This window comes from Pristis pectinata, chromosome 2, assembly GCF_009764475.1.
Source record: "Pristis pectinata isolate sPriPec2 chromosome 2, sPriPec2.1.pri, whole genome shotgun sequence".
Taxonomy (NCBI): domain Eukaryota; kingdom Metazoa; phylum Chordata; class Chondrichthyes; order Rhinopristiformes; family Pristidae; genus Pristis; species Pristis pectinata.
In genome coordinates, this window is record NC_067406.1 from 2,520,767 (window position 1) to 2,534,458 (window position 13,692).

General features: G+C 51.1%; 2 protein-coding genes across 2 annotated transcripts in view; both read right to left on the reverse strand.

Annotated features, from left to right (window-relative positions):
• shtn2 (shootin 2) overlaps positions 1–2,249 on the reverse strand; it is a 46,791-nt gene extending 44,542 nt beyond the window's left edge. The window contains exon 1 of the mRNA XM_052044078.1: positions 2,153–2,249. Coding sequence (XP_051900038.1) covers positions 2,153–2,228 — 76 coding nt within the window. The 5' untranslated portion in view covers positions 2,229–2,249. The remainder of the gene's footprint in view (positions 1–2,152) is intronic.
• Positions 2,250–10,408: 8,159 nt separating this feature from the next.
• Positions 10,409–13,692, reverse strand: part of LOC127583399 (V-type proton ATPase subunit B-like) — a 50,762-nt gene continuing 47,478 nt past the window's right edge. Inside the window, exon 14 of the mRNA XM_052039350.1 lies at positions 10,409–13,462. Within this exon, the coding sequence (XP_051895310.1) occupies positions 13,299–13,462 (164 nt within the window). The 3' untranslated portion in view covers positions 10,409–13,298. The remainder of the gene's footprint in view (positions 13,463–13,692) is intronic.

The window sequence follows — 13,692 nt, forward strand, 5'->3', positions numbered from 1 at the left end:
GGATGCAGAGTTGGGCTGAGAAGTGGCAGATGCAGTTCAACCCAGATAAGTGTGAAGTGGTTCATTTTGGTAGGTCAAATATGTTGGCGGAATATAGTATTAATGGTAGGACTCCTGGCAGTGTGGAGGATCAGAGGGATCTTGGGGTCCGAGTCCATAGGACGCTCAAAGCGGCTGCGCAGGTTGACTCTGTGGTTAAGAAGGCATATGGTGTGATGTCCTTCATCAATCGGGGAATATAATTTAGGAGCCGTGAGGTAGTGTTGCAGCTATATAGGTCCCTGGTCAGACTTCACTTGGAGTATTGTGCTCAGTTCTGATTGCCTCACAACAGGAAAGATGTGGAAGCCATAGAGAGGGTGCAGAGGAGATTTACAAGGATGCTGCCTGGAATGCAGGGCATGCCTTATGAAAGCAGTTTGAGGGAACTCGGCCATTTCTCCTTGGAGCGACGGAGGATGAGGGGGGACCTGATAGAGGTGTATAAGATGATGAGAGGTATTGATCGGGTAGATAGTCAGAGGCTTTTCCCCAGGGCTGAAATGGTGGCCACAAGAGGACACAGGTTTAAGGTGCTGGGGAGTAGGTACAGAGGAGATGTCAGGGGTAAGTTTTTTACTCAGAGAGTGGTGAGTGTGTGGAATGGGCTGCCGGCAACGGTGGTGGAGGCGGATACGATAGGGTCTTTTAAGAGACTGTTGGATAGGTACATGGAGCTGAGAAAAATAGAGGGCTATGGGTAAGCCTAGTAATTTCTAGGGTAGGGACATGTTCGGCACAGCTTTGTGGGCCGAAGGGCCTGAATTGTGCTGTAGTTTTTCTATGTTTCTATGTTTCTATGCGATATCAGAGGGAGGCTTTTTCACCCAAAGGGTGGTTGGGGCGTGGAATGTGCTGCCTGGGGCGGTGGTGGAGGCAGGGACATTGGTCAAATTCAAGAGATTGCTAGATAAGCATATGGAGGAATTTAAAATAGAGGGATATGTGGGAGGAAGGGGTTAGATAGTCTTCAGTGAGGTTTAAAGGTCGGCACAACATTGTGGGCCGAAGAGCCTGTATTGTGCTGTACCATTCTATGTTCTATGTTCTATGTCATCTGTGGCAATGAATTCTGCAGATCCACCACCCTCTGGCTGAAGAAATTCCTCTTCACCTCAGTTTTATCCCCTTATTCTGAGGCTGTGCCCTCTGGTCTTAGACTTTCCCACTGATGGAAACATCCTCTCCACATCCGCTCTATCCAGGCCTTTCAGTATCCGGTAGGTTTCATTGAGATCCCCCCTCATCCTTCTGAACTTCATCAGGTACAGACCCAGAGACACCAGACACTCCTTACGTGTTAACCCTTTCATTCTTAAATGCCATCAGTGACTCTCTCTGGCTGTGCCTTCCAGGTACTCACCACTCTCTGACCAAAGTAGGCCCCCCTCCAATCCCTTCTGAATCTCTTCCCCCGATTCCTCAGTCCATGTCTAGCTTATCAACCCCTGCTATGGGGAAAAGTTTTCCTGCAGTCTATCCTGTCTATACCTCTCAGGTTTATATCTCTCAATCACGTTCCCCCTTAACCCCCTTAATGGGAAGAGACCCATTTCTCCCGTCTCTCCTTGGTTCGGTTTGGTTTATTATTGTCACTTGTACCGAGGTACAGGGAAAAACTTGTCTGCATACCGATCATACAGATCAATTCATTACACAGTGCAGTTACATTGAGTTGGTACAAAGTGCATTGATGCAGTACAGGTAAAAACAATAACAGTACAGAGTAAAGTGTCACAGCTACAGAGAAAGTGCAAAACACTTGTGGATGTAATGGATAACTTCAGGAGTTCTAAGGTGCCAAGGTTGCTGGAACACTTTGGGTACACCAGCCATCCAAACACCAATGGAATGGCTGGCTTGCTATCCACTGTTCCCATCCCAACCGACCCCCACCCAATCTGTGACACCCCTCTGTCTCCCAGCTAACAGGCTGACCTGCCCACCCACAACAGGCGAGCATTCACCCAGCACTGCAGCCCTGCCAACAGCCCAGACCCGCGCCTCAGCAACTGGCCGTCAGCCACACAAGGCAGGCAGAGACCCCTACCCTACCCCCCTCCCCCCCCCACCCATCTCCCCGGGACACTGTCCCGCAGCTCACACTGGGTACCTGAGAGCGGCGAAGGGTCAGGGCCACAGCACCTCCAGCCCAAGGCAAGACGCTGATCTGTGCAGTTGGCAGACATCTCCGACACTGAACGCACTGAGGGAGCCCGGGCTCCAGCTCACTGCCTGAGTGAAAAGGAAGTGAAAATAGGAAAATATAAATATAGCAATTGTATTACAGTGCTGGGGGGGAGGGAGAGAGGGAGAGGGAGAGAGGGGGAGAGGGAGAGAGGGAGAGAGGGAGGAGGGAGAGAGGGAGGGGGAGAGGGATGGAGATGGAGAGAGGGGGAGAGGTGAAAGTGGGTATAATTACATCCAGATGGGGTGGGGTGGGGAGGGGGGAGGGGAAGGAGAGAGAGAGAGAGAGAGAGAAAGAGAGACAGAGAGACAGAGAGAGAGAGCAGCACACAGTTGAATTGAGATATAACCAATTGCATGTGTAACGTTTCTTTTTATCATGTGTGTGATGTGTGACTGGTGACAGGGCCAGTTTTCTGTCCATCCCTGCCTTTGCCGAGTTAATGGTGTCCATCCATCCCCATGTCCAGCCACAGTCTTCATGGGGACAGAACTCGCTCAGTCCCGTTAGACTGGCAACTCTGCTCCTCCTGTGTGGGAAGCTCCCTCCTCCTGTGTGAGAATCTCCCTCCTCCTGTGTTGGAAGCTCCCTCCTCCTGTGTGAGAAGCTCCCTCCTCCTGTGTGGGAAGCTCCTTCCTTCACCCTCTGTTTCCAGCTGCCCTGGTCAGTGGTAACGTCAACTGCTCTGTGCGGAACGGCCTGGCTTCAGATGCTCTGCAGTTGGGGCGCAGAAGTGACGGCCAATGATTTTGACAGATGGAAACTAATGGCCTTTGTGTAAACTGGTAAATTGGATTATTACTGTACCGAGGCTGGTCTCTGTGATGTGCTGGGCTGTGTCCACAACTCCCCGCAGTTTCTTGCAGTCCAGGGCAGAGCAGTTGCTGTACCAAGCTGTGATGCACCCGGATATTGGTATTGTTATTGGTTTATTATTGTCACTTGTACCGAGGTACAGTGAAAAACTTGTCTTGCAAACCGATCATACAGGTCAGTTCATTACACAGTGCAGTTACATTGAGTCAGTACAGAGTGCATTGATGTAGTACAGGTAAAAACAATAACAGTACAGAGTAAAGTGTCACAGCTACAGGGAAGTGCAGTGCAGCTAGACAATAAGGTGCAAGGTCACAACATAGGATGCTTTCTATGGTGCATTGATAAAAATTGGTGAGTGTCAAAGGGGACATGCCGAATTTCTTTAGTCTCCTGAGGAAGTAGAGGCGCTGGTGATCTTTCTTGGTTGTGGTGTCTACGTGGTTGGACCAGGACAGGTTATTGGTGATGTTCACCCCTGGGAACTTGAAGCTCTCAACCCTCTCGACCTCAGCACCGTTGATGTGGACAGGTGCATGTACACCACCCCACTTCCTGAAGTCAATGACCAGCTCTTTTGCTCTGCCGACATTGTGGAAAAGGTTGTTGTCATGACACCATGTCACTAAGCTCTCTATCTCCTTCCTGTACTCTGACTCATCGTTATTTGAGATATGGCCCATTACGGTGGTATCATCTGCAGACTTGTAGATGGGGTTAGAGCAGAATGTGATGTCAAGCGGACTGTTTGTACAGAGGGAGATCCCATGAATTTGATAATGAGCTGGTCATTTCTCCGTGATATTTTCTGTGGATAAACACAAGGAGGGTTTGTTTCCTGCTCCTTCAGCAGCTCACTGCTTTACCTGGGTAGTTCACTGTGTTATCAGCCAGGTCTCTGTAACAACTCACCCTCTCACCTGCATCCCTCCCAGAAACATGCTGCTAGGTTAACTGGGCGACACAGTGTCACAGCTGGCGGAGTCGCTGCCTCACAGATCCCGAGACCCGGGTTCGATCCTGACCTCCGGCGCTGTCCGTGTGGAGTTCGCACTCTCGCCCTGTGACCGCATGGGATTCCCTCCGGGGGCTCCAGTTTCCTCCCACATCCCAACGAGGTGCGGGTCGGTGGGTTAATTACTGTGAATTGCCCCCAGTGTGTGGGTGGGGGGTAGAATCTGGGGGGGACGATGAGAATGTGGGAGGGAGAGATCACAAGGGAAATGTGGGGAATGGAATTGCTCTGTGAACCAGCATTGAATCAATGGGCTGAATGGCCTTGATAAGGAAGTACAGAAATTGCCTACTTTATATTACCCCCAGTGTGGGTAAGAGGCAAAAGGATCAAAGGGAAGTTGTTGGGCAGGTGAGTGAGGTGTACAGGGAAATAAGGAGCACGGGACTGCTCTGCTGGGAGCTAGCATGAACCAGATGGGCTGAACTTCCACCTCTGTAACATCAAGTAATTCCCAGAATGAAGGCAGTGATGTGGTGAAGAGCAAGCCCCACCCCAGGGCAGACGGACTCAGCAGACCCTCCCACTGCAGGTCTGAGGGAGTGCTGAACTGTCAGAAGTGCCATCTCTGTCCTGGGAGTCTAACCTGTCTGGGAGCGAGGAGGGAGAGTGGGGTCCCCCTCCACCCCGGTACCTTGGGGCAAATATTCATCCGCCCGCAAGACAACTGAAGCAGGGTGCAGCCTTTGTCCAGTGTCTGTTCCTGGAGTCATGCTGTGCACCAGCTGTCTGTCTCGTTCCCTACATCACAACACAGACCACACTGTGTCTGCCTCCTTCCATCATCCACTGACCAATCACCCCTTTCACATTCCCTTCCTGGTGGTGCTGCCATGTTCCCGAGCTCTTAACTCTCCCTCAAAGTCAAAGTCGAGTTTATTGTCGGATGCACAAGTCCATGTGTGCACAGGTGCAATGAAAAACTTACTTGCAGCAGCATCACAGGCACAGAGCATCAGAGGCACAACGTTCACCAGAACAACATAAATTAAACATAAATTACACAAAATTTTTACAAGAAAGAACACAATTAGAACAAAAAAAAGTTCATTGTAGTGCAGAGTGGTCACAGTGTTGCTAAACTGTGGTGATTAGGGTTGTGCCGGTTGGTTCAAGAACCGAATGGTTGAAGGGAAGTAGCTGTTCCTGAACCTGGTGGTGTGGGACTTCAGGCTTCTGTACCTCCTGCCCGATGTTAGCTGCGAGAAGGTGGCACGGCCCCGATGGTGGGGATCTTTGATGATGGATGTTGCCTTCCTGAGGCAGCACCTCCTGTAGATACTCCCGATGGTGGGGAGGGATGTGCCCGTGATGTATTGGGCTGAGTCCACTGCTCTCTGCAGTTTCTTGCGTTCCTGCGCATTCGAATTGCCATCCCAGACTGTGATAACAAGTCAGGACACCTTCAACAGTGCATCTGTAGAAGTTTATTAGAGTGTTCGGTGACAAGCTGAACCTCCTTAACCTCCGAAGAAAGTAAAGCTGGTGCGCCTTCCTTGTGATTACGTCTCTGTGCTGGGCCCAGGACATTGTTTCTCAGTTATTCCCTTACTGTCACTTTAGCATTTCTTTCTGCACTATTTCAGACTGCACTGTGGTCTCTGCACCGTTCTGCTCCTTTGTTCAACATTTATTGTTCTATTTTCACTCTGTGAGCTTCAGGGTGCATGTGACAGTAAACTCATAGCTGTAGTCTGCCTCTGTCTCCCAACTCAAGATGATGATCACAGCACAGAAACAGGCCCTTCGGCCAAACTGCTCCATGCTGACCAAGATGCCCATCTAAGCCATTTGCCCATGTTTGGCTCATATCCCTCTCAACCTTTCCTATCCATGGACCCGTCCGAGTTGGTGAGGCCGCACTTGGAGAACTGTGCACAGTTTTGGTCACCCTGTTAGAGGAAAGATGTCAGTAAAATGGAAAGAGTGCAGAGGAGATTTACGAGGATGTTGCCAGGACTTGAGGGACTGAGTTGTAGGGAGAGGGTGGACAGGCTGGGACATGTTCCTTGGAGCGTAGGAGAATGAGGGGTGATCTTATAGAGGTGTATAAAATCATGAGGGGCATAGACAGGGTGAATGAGCTCAGTCTTTTTCCCAGGGTTGGGGAATCAAGAACTAGAGGACACAGGTTTAAGGTGAGAGGGGAGAGATTTAAAAGGGACCTGAGGGGAAACTTCTTCACCCAGAGGGCGGTGGGTGTGTGGAACGAGCTGCCAGAGGAAGTGGGTGAGGCAGGTACATTAACAACATTTAAAAGTCACCTGGACAGGTCCATGGATAGGAAGGGTTTAGAGGGATATGGGCCAAATGCAGGCAAATGGGACAAGCTTAGATGGGAATCTTGGTCAGCATGGATGAGTTGGGCCGAAGGGCCTGTTTCCATGCTGTTTGACTATGACTCGCTCCACCCCTCCCCCTGATCTGCCCATCATCCTCCACCTCCCCACCCCCAACCCTCAGCCCACCAATCACCTCTGGTCCCTGTCACACCCCCCCCTCTTTATACTGACCATCCCCCCCCACCCCCACCCCCACTCTCAGTCCTGACGCAGGGTGTCAACCTGAAACATCGACAATTCCTCTCCCCCCACAGATGCTGCTCGACCCGCTGGGTTCCTCCAGCAGATTGTGTGTTGTTCCGGACTTCTGCTGTCTGCCATTGAGATGGACTCTGACCTCACGATCTACCTCGTTGTGACCTTGCACCTTATTGCACTGCACTTCCTCTGTAGCTGTGACACTTTACTCTGTACTGTTATTGTTTTTACCTGTACTACATCAATGCACTCTGTACTAACCCAATGTAACTGCACTGTGTAATGAATTGACCTGTACGATCGGTTTGTAAGACAAGCTTTTCATGTAACGCGGTACAAGTGACAATAATAAACCAACACCAATAGACGTGAAACGGCTCGGGACGTCCTGTGGGGTGGAAAGGCGTCTTGTTGTCCCAACTTGCGCTTCCGATTTTGACTGTGTTCCTTTGTGATCACCGACAGCTCAAGGTGTGTGATGTGGAAGTGGTGGTGAATCGGTTCGGGGAAAGGGGAAACGAGGCAGTGAGCTGTAGCCACACGTCGGTGTCAGGAGGTGAGGGGCTGCGTCTTCACAGGAGCAGTCTCTCTCTCCAATCTGACTTCAGGGCTCTGGGTACAAGAACAGAGAGCTGCTCTGGGACAATCCACCATCAGGGGCAGGAGGGCAACCTTCAGCCCTGAGGGCAAGTTGCACAGGGATAGCGCCTCTGGTCTATTGCACAGGAATGGGAAGAGGCCGTTCTGTGCACCGTCTGAGCTGCATTCAGTTCGACCACGCCTGACCTGTTGACTCAGCCCTGTGCCTTCAGTCACAGAGTCACACAGCACGGAAACAGGCCCTTCGGCCCAACTCGTCCATGCTGACCAAGATGCCCATCCAAGCTCGTCCCGTTTATCACTCCCCCCCGTCCCCCCACCTTTGTTTTCCTTTGTCCAACCGGCCCCCATCACCCCATCTCTTTCCCCTCCCCCACACACTCCTCCCACCGGTTCCCCTCCCCACCTCCCTCCCTCTATTCCACGCTCCACCTTCTCTGCTATCAGATTCCATCATCTTCAGCCCCTTTGTCACCCTCCACCTATCACCTCCCAGTTCCTTACATTCCCCCCCACCTCTCTCACCTACCTCTCTCCCCCCCTCATCTGGATTCACCTATCACCTGCCATCTCTTGCTCCTCCCTCCCCCCCAATCTCCCCACCACCCCCCCCCCAATCCTCTTATACAGGCTATCTCCCCTCTGTCTTTCCAGTCCCGAATAAGAGTCTCAACCCAAAACGTCGACTCTCCATCTCCCTCCATGGATGCTGCCTGACCTGCTGAGTTCCTCCAGCATTTTGTGTGTTGTTTCCATTTGCCTGCGTTTGGCCCATATCCCTCTAAACCTTTCCTATCCGTGGACCTGTCCGAGTGTCTGTTAAATGTTGTTAACGTACCTGCCTCACCCACTTCCTGTGGCAGCTCGTTCCATATATGCACCACCCTCTGCGTGAAAAAGTTGCCCCTCGGGTTCCCATTAAATGTCTTCCCTCTCACCTTAAACCTGTGCCCTCTAGTTCTTGATTCCCCAACCCTGGGGAAAAGACTGAGTGCATTCACCCTAACTATGTCCCTCCTGATTTTATACACCTCTATAAGATCACCCCTCAGTCTCCTACACTCTGAATAAAGTCCCAGCCTGTCCAACCTCTCCCTATAACTCAGATCCTCAAGTCCTGGCAACATCTCACTGCCCTGACTGATGAAGGCCAGTGTGCCAAACGCCTTCTTCACCACCCTGTCTGCCTGTGACTCCACTTTCAGGGAACCTCGGTCCTACAGAATTACTGGGAAAACTGGAGATTGGTGGTGCTGGATACCAGTGGTGATCCCGATTCTGATGCTGACTTTAACCCTCCTTACCAGAAGCAGCTGGGTTGATGGGACATTAGCACTTCTAGTCAGTGTGGACTCGATGGGCCGCATGGCCTGTTTGTGCGTTGTGTGGTGATAAGAGGCTCAGGTTACCTAGGCTGCCTGGAGAGACCAGGAGCTGGTCATCTGGGACTCCAATCTCTGGGAGAGAGGACCAAACCAGGGACTGTTCCATGTAGGGATGGGTGATAGCTATCTACAGCGGGGTTAGTGCCCGCCGAGGGATTGTACACATCCCTAGAGTTCTAAGTCAAGAATCATACAACTGCTGGAATAAGACTATTACTATTGAATGGTTCCCTTATACGACGAGATGGACTCTTGACCTCACAATCTACCTTGTTGAGACCTTGCATGTTATAGTCTACCTGCACTGCACTTCCTCTGTAGCTGTGACACTTTACTCTGTACTGTTATTGTTTTTACCTGTACTACCTCAATGCACTCTGTACTAACTCAATGTAACTGCACTGATCGTACAATTGACCTGTACGATTGGTATTCAAGACAAGTTTTTCACTGTACCTCGGTACAAGTGACAATAATAAACCAATTCTAATACCAATTCGCTTTTACTTCAGATTTCTACTCACAAGTAGATAGGGTGGTAAAGAAGCCGTATGCTATGCATGCCTTCACTTGTCAGGGCATTGAGTATCAGTCAGGAAGTCACATTGCTGCTGTATAAACCTTTGGTTAGGCCTCATATGGAGTATTGTGTGCAGTTCTGGTCACCCCATTACAGGAAGGATGTGGAGGCTTTGGAGAGGGTGCAGAAGAGGTTCACCAGGATGCTGCCTGGATTAGAGGGTATGAGCTATAAGGAGAGGTTGGACAAACTTGGGTTGTTCTCTCTGGAGCGGTGGAGGCTGAGGGGAGACCTGAAAGAAGTTGATAAAATTATGAGAGGCATAGATAGAGTCAGAATCTTTTTCCCAGGGTTGAAATGTCATACACTAGAGCACGTGCACTGAAGGTGAGAGGGGGAAGTTCAAAGGAGATGTGCAGCGTCAGTTTTTTACACAGAGAGCGGTGGGTGCCTGGAACGGGCTGCCTGGGGTGGTGGTGGACGCAGGTACGATTGTGGTGGTTAAAAGGCTGTTAGATGGACACATGGATATGCAGAGAATGGAGGGATATGGATTATGGACAGGCAGAGATTTAGTTTAGTCTGGCATTGCTTTTGGTGTAGACAGTGTGGGCCTGTTCCTGTGCTGTACTGGTCTGTGTTCTGTGTGGTATGTTCCATGTTCTATTTGCAACACTTGTCAGGCTCCACATCTCATGGATTCACCATGGGCACATCCCTCCCCACCATCGGGAGTATCTACAGGAGGCGCTGCCTCAAGAAGGCAACATCCATCATCAAAGATCCCCACCATCCGGGCCGTGCCATCTTCTCGCAGCTCCCATCGGGCAGGAGGTACAGAAGCCTGAAGTCCCACACCACCAGGTTCAGGAACAGCTACTTCCCTTCAACCATTCAGTTCTTGAACCGACCAACACAACCCTAATCACTACCTCAGTACAGCAACACTGGGACCACTCTGAACTCAAATGGACTTTTTTTTGTGTTCTTTCTTGTATAAACTATCATTTCTGCTTATGTTTTTCTTGTGAATGCTGCTTATCTGATGCTCTGTGCCTGTGATGCTGCTGCAAGTAAGTTTATCATTGCACCTGTGCACACATGGACGTGCACACAAACTCAACCTTGTTCTCTCTGCTCCTCCCTCTCTTGACAGCTTCAGAGTTCCAGTTCTACCGTAGGTCACTGACCGGAAACATTTAACTCCGTTTCTCTTCCTGCAGATGTTTCTCAGGCTGCTGAGAGTATTCCCAGCATCACTTGTGGAGCCTTTAATCTGCCTGAACCACACAGAGACAAGGGCAGCACACTTAAGGGCTTTATTAGTTGTTACATAGAGAGTGTGATCAAAAATAACATGAGCAGATTTGAAATCAGTGGCATTTGGAATTGTAACTCTAAGCTTTGCTTCATTCAGTACAAAGAATCAACTCAAATATATTCAGATGTCAAAATCCGTCCGATTAAAGCACATCAACATTCTGAGGAAGAGTGGGTGGGCTGGATTGATGGGGGTGGTGGTGGGGTGTCATTGTCCCAGGGAGGGTCATCACTGTGTTGCAGCACCGCTTGTTCCTGAGAGCTCACTGTGCCAACATCACCTCCCAGAGAGAAGGGGCCACAAGGCTGGAAAAGCCCAGAGCTGGTTCACTGGGGTCTGGGCCTGTCGGTGACTGCAGTCCCACAGCCCTGTGGCTGGGGGGCTCGGAGGCAGGGATGCTCAGGCTGGGGGGGCTCAGAGGTGGGATACTCAGGCTGGGGGGGACAGAGGTGGGGATACTCAGGCTGGGGGAGCCCAGAGGTGGGATACTCAGGCTGGGGGAGCCCAGAGGTGGGGATACTTAGACTGGGGGGGGGGGTTCAGAGCTGGGGATACTCAGGCTGGGGGGTCTCAAGAGGTGGGGATACTCAGACTGGGGGGGCTCAGAGGTGGGGATACTCAGGCTGGGGGAGCCCAGAGGTGGGGATAGACTGGGGGGGGTTCAGAGGTGGGGATACAGACTGGGGGGCTCAGAGGCGGGGATACTCAGACTGGGGGGGCTCAGAGGCGGGGATACAGGCTGGGGGGGCTCAGAAGGACCCTGGTGTGGCTTTTTAAAAAGATATATTCTCAGGATGTGGCTGACATGGGCAAGACCAGCATTTATTGCCTGTCGCTAACTGCCCCTGAGGAGGTGGTGGTGAGCTGCCCTCTTCAACTACTGAAGTCCTTCTGGTGATCCCACTGTGCTGTCGGGCAGGGAGAACAAACGATTACACTTGTTTAATTATGTGTGGTGTTAAGGTGCTTTGATAGCAATGTTTAACAGGCACTGAGACAGACACATGAACAGGCAGGGAATGGAGGGATACCGACCCTGTGCAGGCAGATGTGCAGTTTAAATTGGCCTCACAGTCAGCACAGACATGGTGGGCTGAAGGGCCTGTTCTTGTGCTGGACTGTTCTGTGTTCCATGATTATTCAATGAAATGAAAGAAGCATGTCAAGTACATAGAGCGCGATACAACACGGGTAGCTGCAGAGAATGGATGTTTCTGACTTAGGGAGACATTGGATTAGGGACAGTTCTCAGGAACAGAGCCCTTGTGTAATGGTCCAGGAGCGTTCAATGTCTCTGGGTCTGTACTCAGTGGAGTTCAGAAGGATGAGTGGGGATCTCACTGAAACCTACCTGGATAGAGCGGACGTGGAGAGGATGTTTCCATCAGTGGGAGAGTCCAGGATCCGAGGGCACAGCCTCAGAGTAAAGGGACGTCCCTTTAGAACTGAGACGAAGAGGAATTTCTTCAGCCAGAGGGTGGCGAGTCTGTGGAATTTGTTGCCACAGACGGCTGTGGAGGCCAAGTCGTTGGGTGTATTTAAGGCAGAGATTGATAGATTCTTGATTGGTGAGGGGGTTAAGGGTTACAGGGAGAAGGTGCGAGAATAGGGTTGAAAAAAAACAACCATGATTGAATGGCAGGACAGACTCGATGGGCCGAATGGCCTAACTCTGTTGCAAGATCTTGTGTAACTTAGTGTAGAAGGTTGCCATAGATTACAAAAGGATATGCAGAGCTGGGCTGAGAAGTGGCAGATGGAGTTCAACCTGGATTAGTGTGAAGTGATACACTTCGGGAGATCAAATTCGAAGGCAGAATACAAGGTTAAAGGCAGGACTCTTAGCAGTGTGGAGGAACAGAGGGATCTTGGGCTCCATGTCCATAGATCCCTCAAGGTGGCCACGCAGGTCGATAGGGTTGTTAAGAAGGCGTATGGTGTGTTGGCCTTCATTAGTCGGGGTATTGAGTTCAAAAGCCGCGAGGTAATGTTGCAGCTCTATAGAACTCTGGTTAGACCACACTTGGAGTATTGTGTTCAGTTCTGGTCGCCTCATTATAGGAAGGATGTGGAAGCTTTAGAGAGGCTGCAGAGGAGATTTACCAGGATGCTGCCTGGATTGGAGAGCATGTCTTATGAGGATAGGTTGAGCGAGCGGGGGCTTTTCTCTTTGGAGAGAAGGGGGATGAGAGGTGACTTGATAGAGGTGCACAAGATGATAAGAGGCATAGATCGAGTGGACAGTCAGAGACTTTTTCCCAGGGTGATAATGGCTCACACGAGGGGGCATAATTTTAAGGTGATTGGAGGAAGGTATAAGGGGGATGTCAGAGAGTGGTGGGTGTGTGGAACACACTGCCGGCAGAGGTTATGGGGGCAGATACATTAGGGACATTTAAGAGAATCTTAGATAGACACATGAATGATAGAGAAATGGGGGGCTATGTGGGAGGGAAGGGTTAGATAGATCTTAGAGCGGGGTAAAATGTCGGCACAACATTGTGGGCCGAAGGGCCTGTACTGTGCTATAGTGTTCTATGTTCTATGTTCTAACTGGAGGACGACTTGTACAGGTTGTCATGGTCCACCTGCTTCATGAGTGACCTCCCGGGAAGGAAATCTGTCCTCCTTTCTGGTCGGGCGACAGGTGACTCCCAGACACCAGAGGGATGCCTCCGGAATGCCCTCTGGAATGGCTGGGGAAGGCACCCACTCCAGGGGCACCTGCAATGGTGCAATAAATGCCCACCTGCCCGGTGACGTCCATGTTCCAGGAGTAACACAGGGAGTAGGGTGGTGGCCAGGACAATGGGTGTGCTCTGGGAGGGGAGGGTGGAGGGGAAGGAGGGGAGTCAGGGGGTCTGGGGCGGACTCTCACAGGTGGGTCCCACTCTCCTCCTTGCTCTCGCGGGACTCCCGGGGGTAGAACTCTGACACGATGTTTGCCGGGATGCGCTTCAGCATCTCCCTGGGGAAGATCCGCAGCAGCTGCCAGCCGATGTCCAGGGAGTCGAAGATGGAGCGGTTCTCGTACGGACCTGCAACACAACGCACCCGTCAGGGGGCAGCGGCCGATTCGGCCCCTCTGGACTGTGACACTGGGATAGGAGGAGGCCAGGCAGCCACTTGGGCTGAATATATTTGGAATAGTTTCTTTGAAAAGTTGGGGTAGGTCGTCGTGGAGTCACACAGAACATAAAGAAGCCCTTCAGCCTGAGTCTTCACCAACCATTTGCACTGCTGCCTCGGGAAAGCAGCCAGCATAATC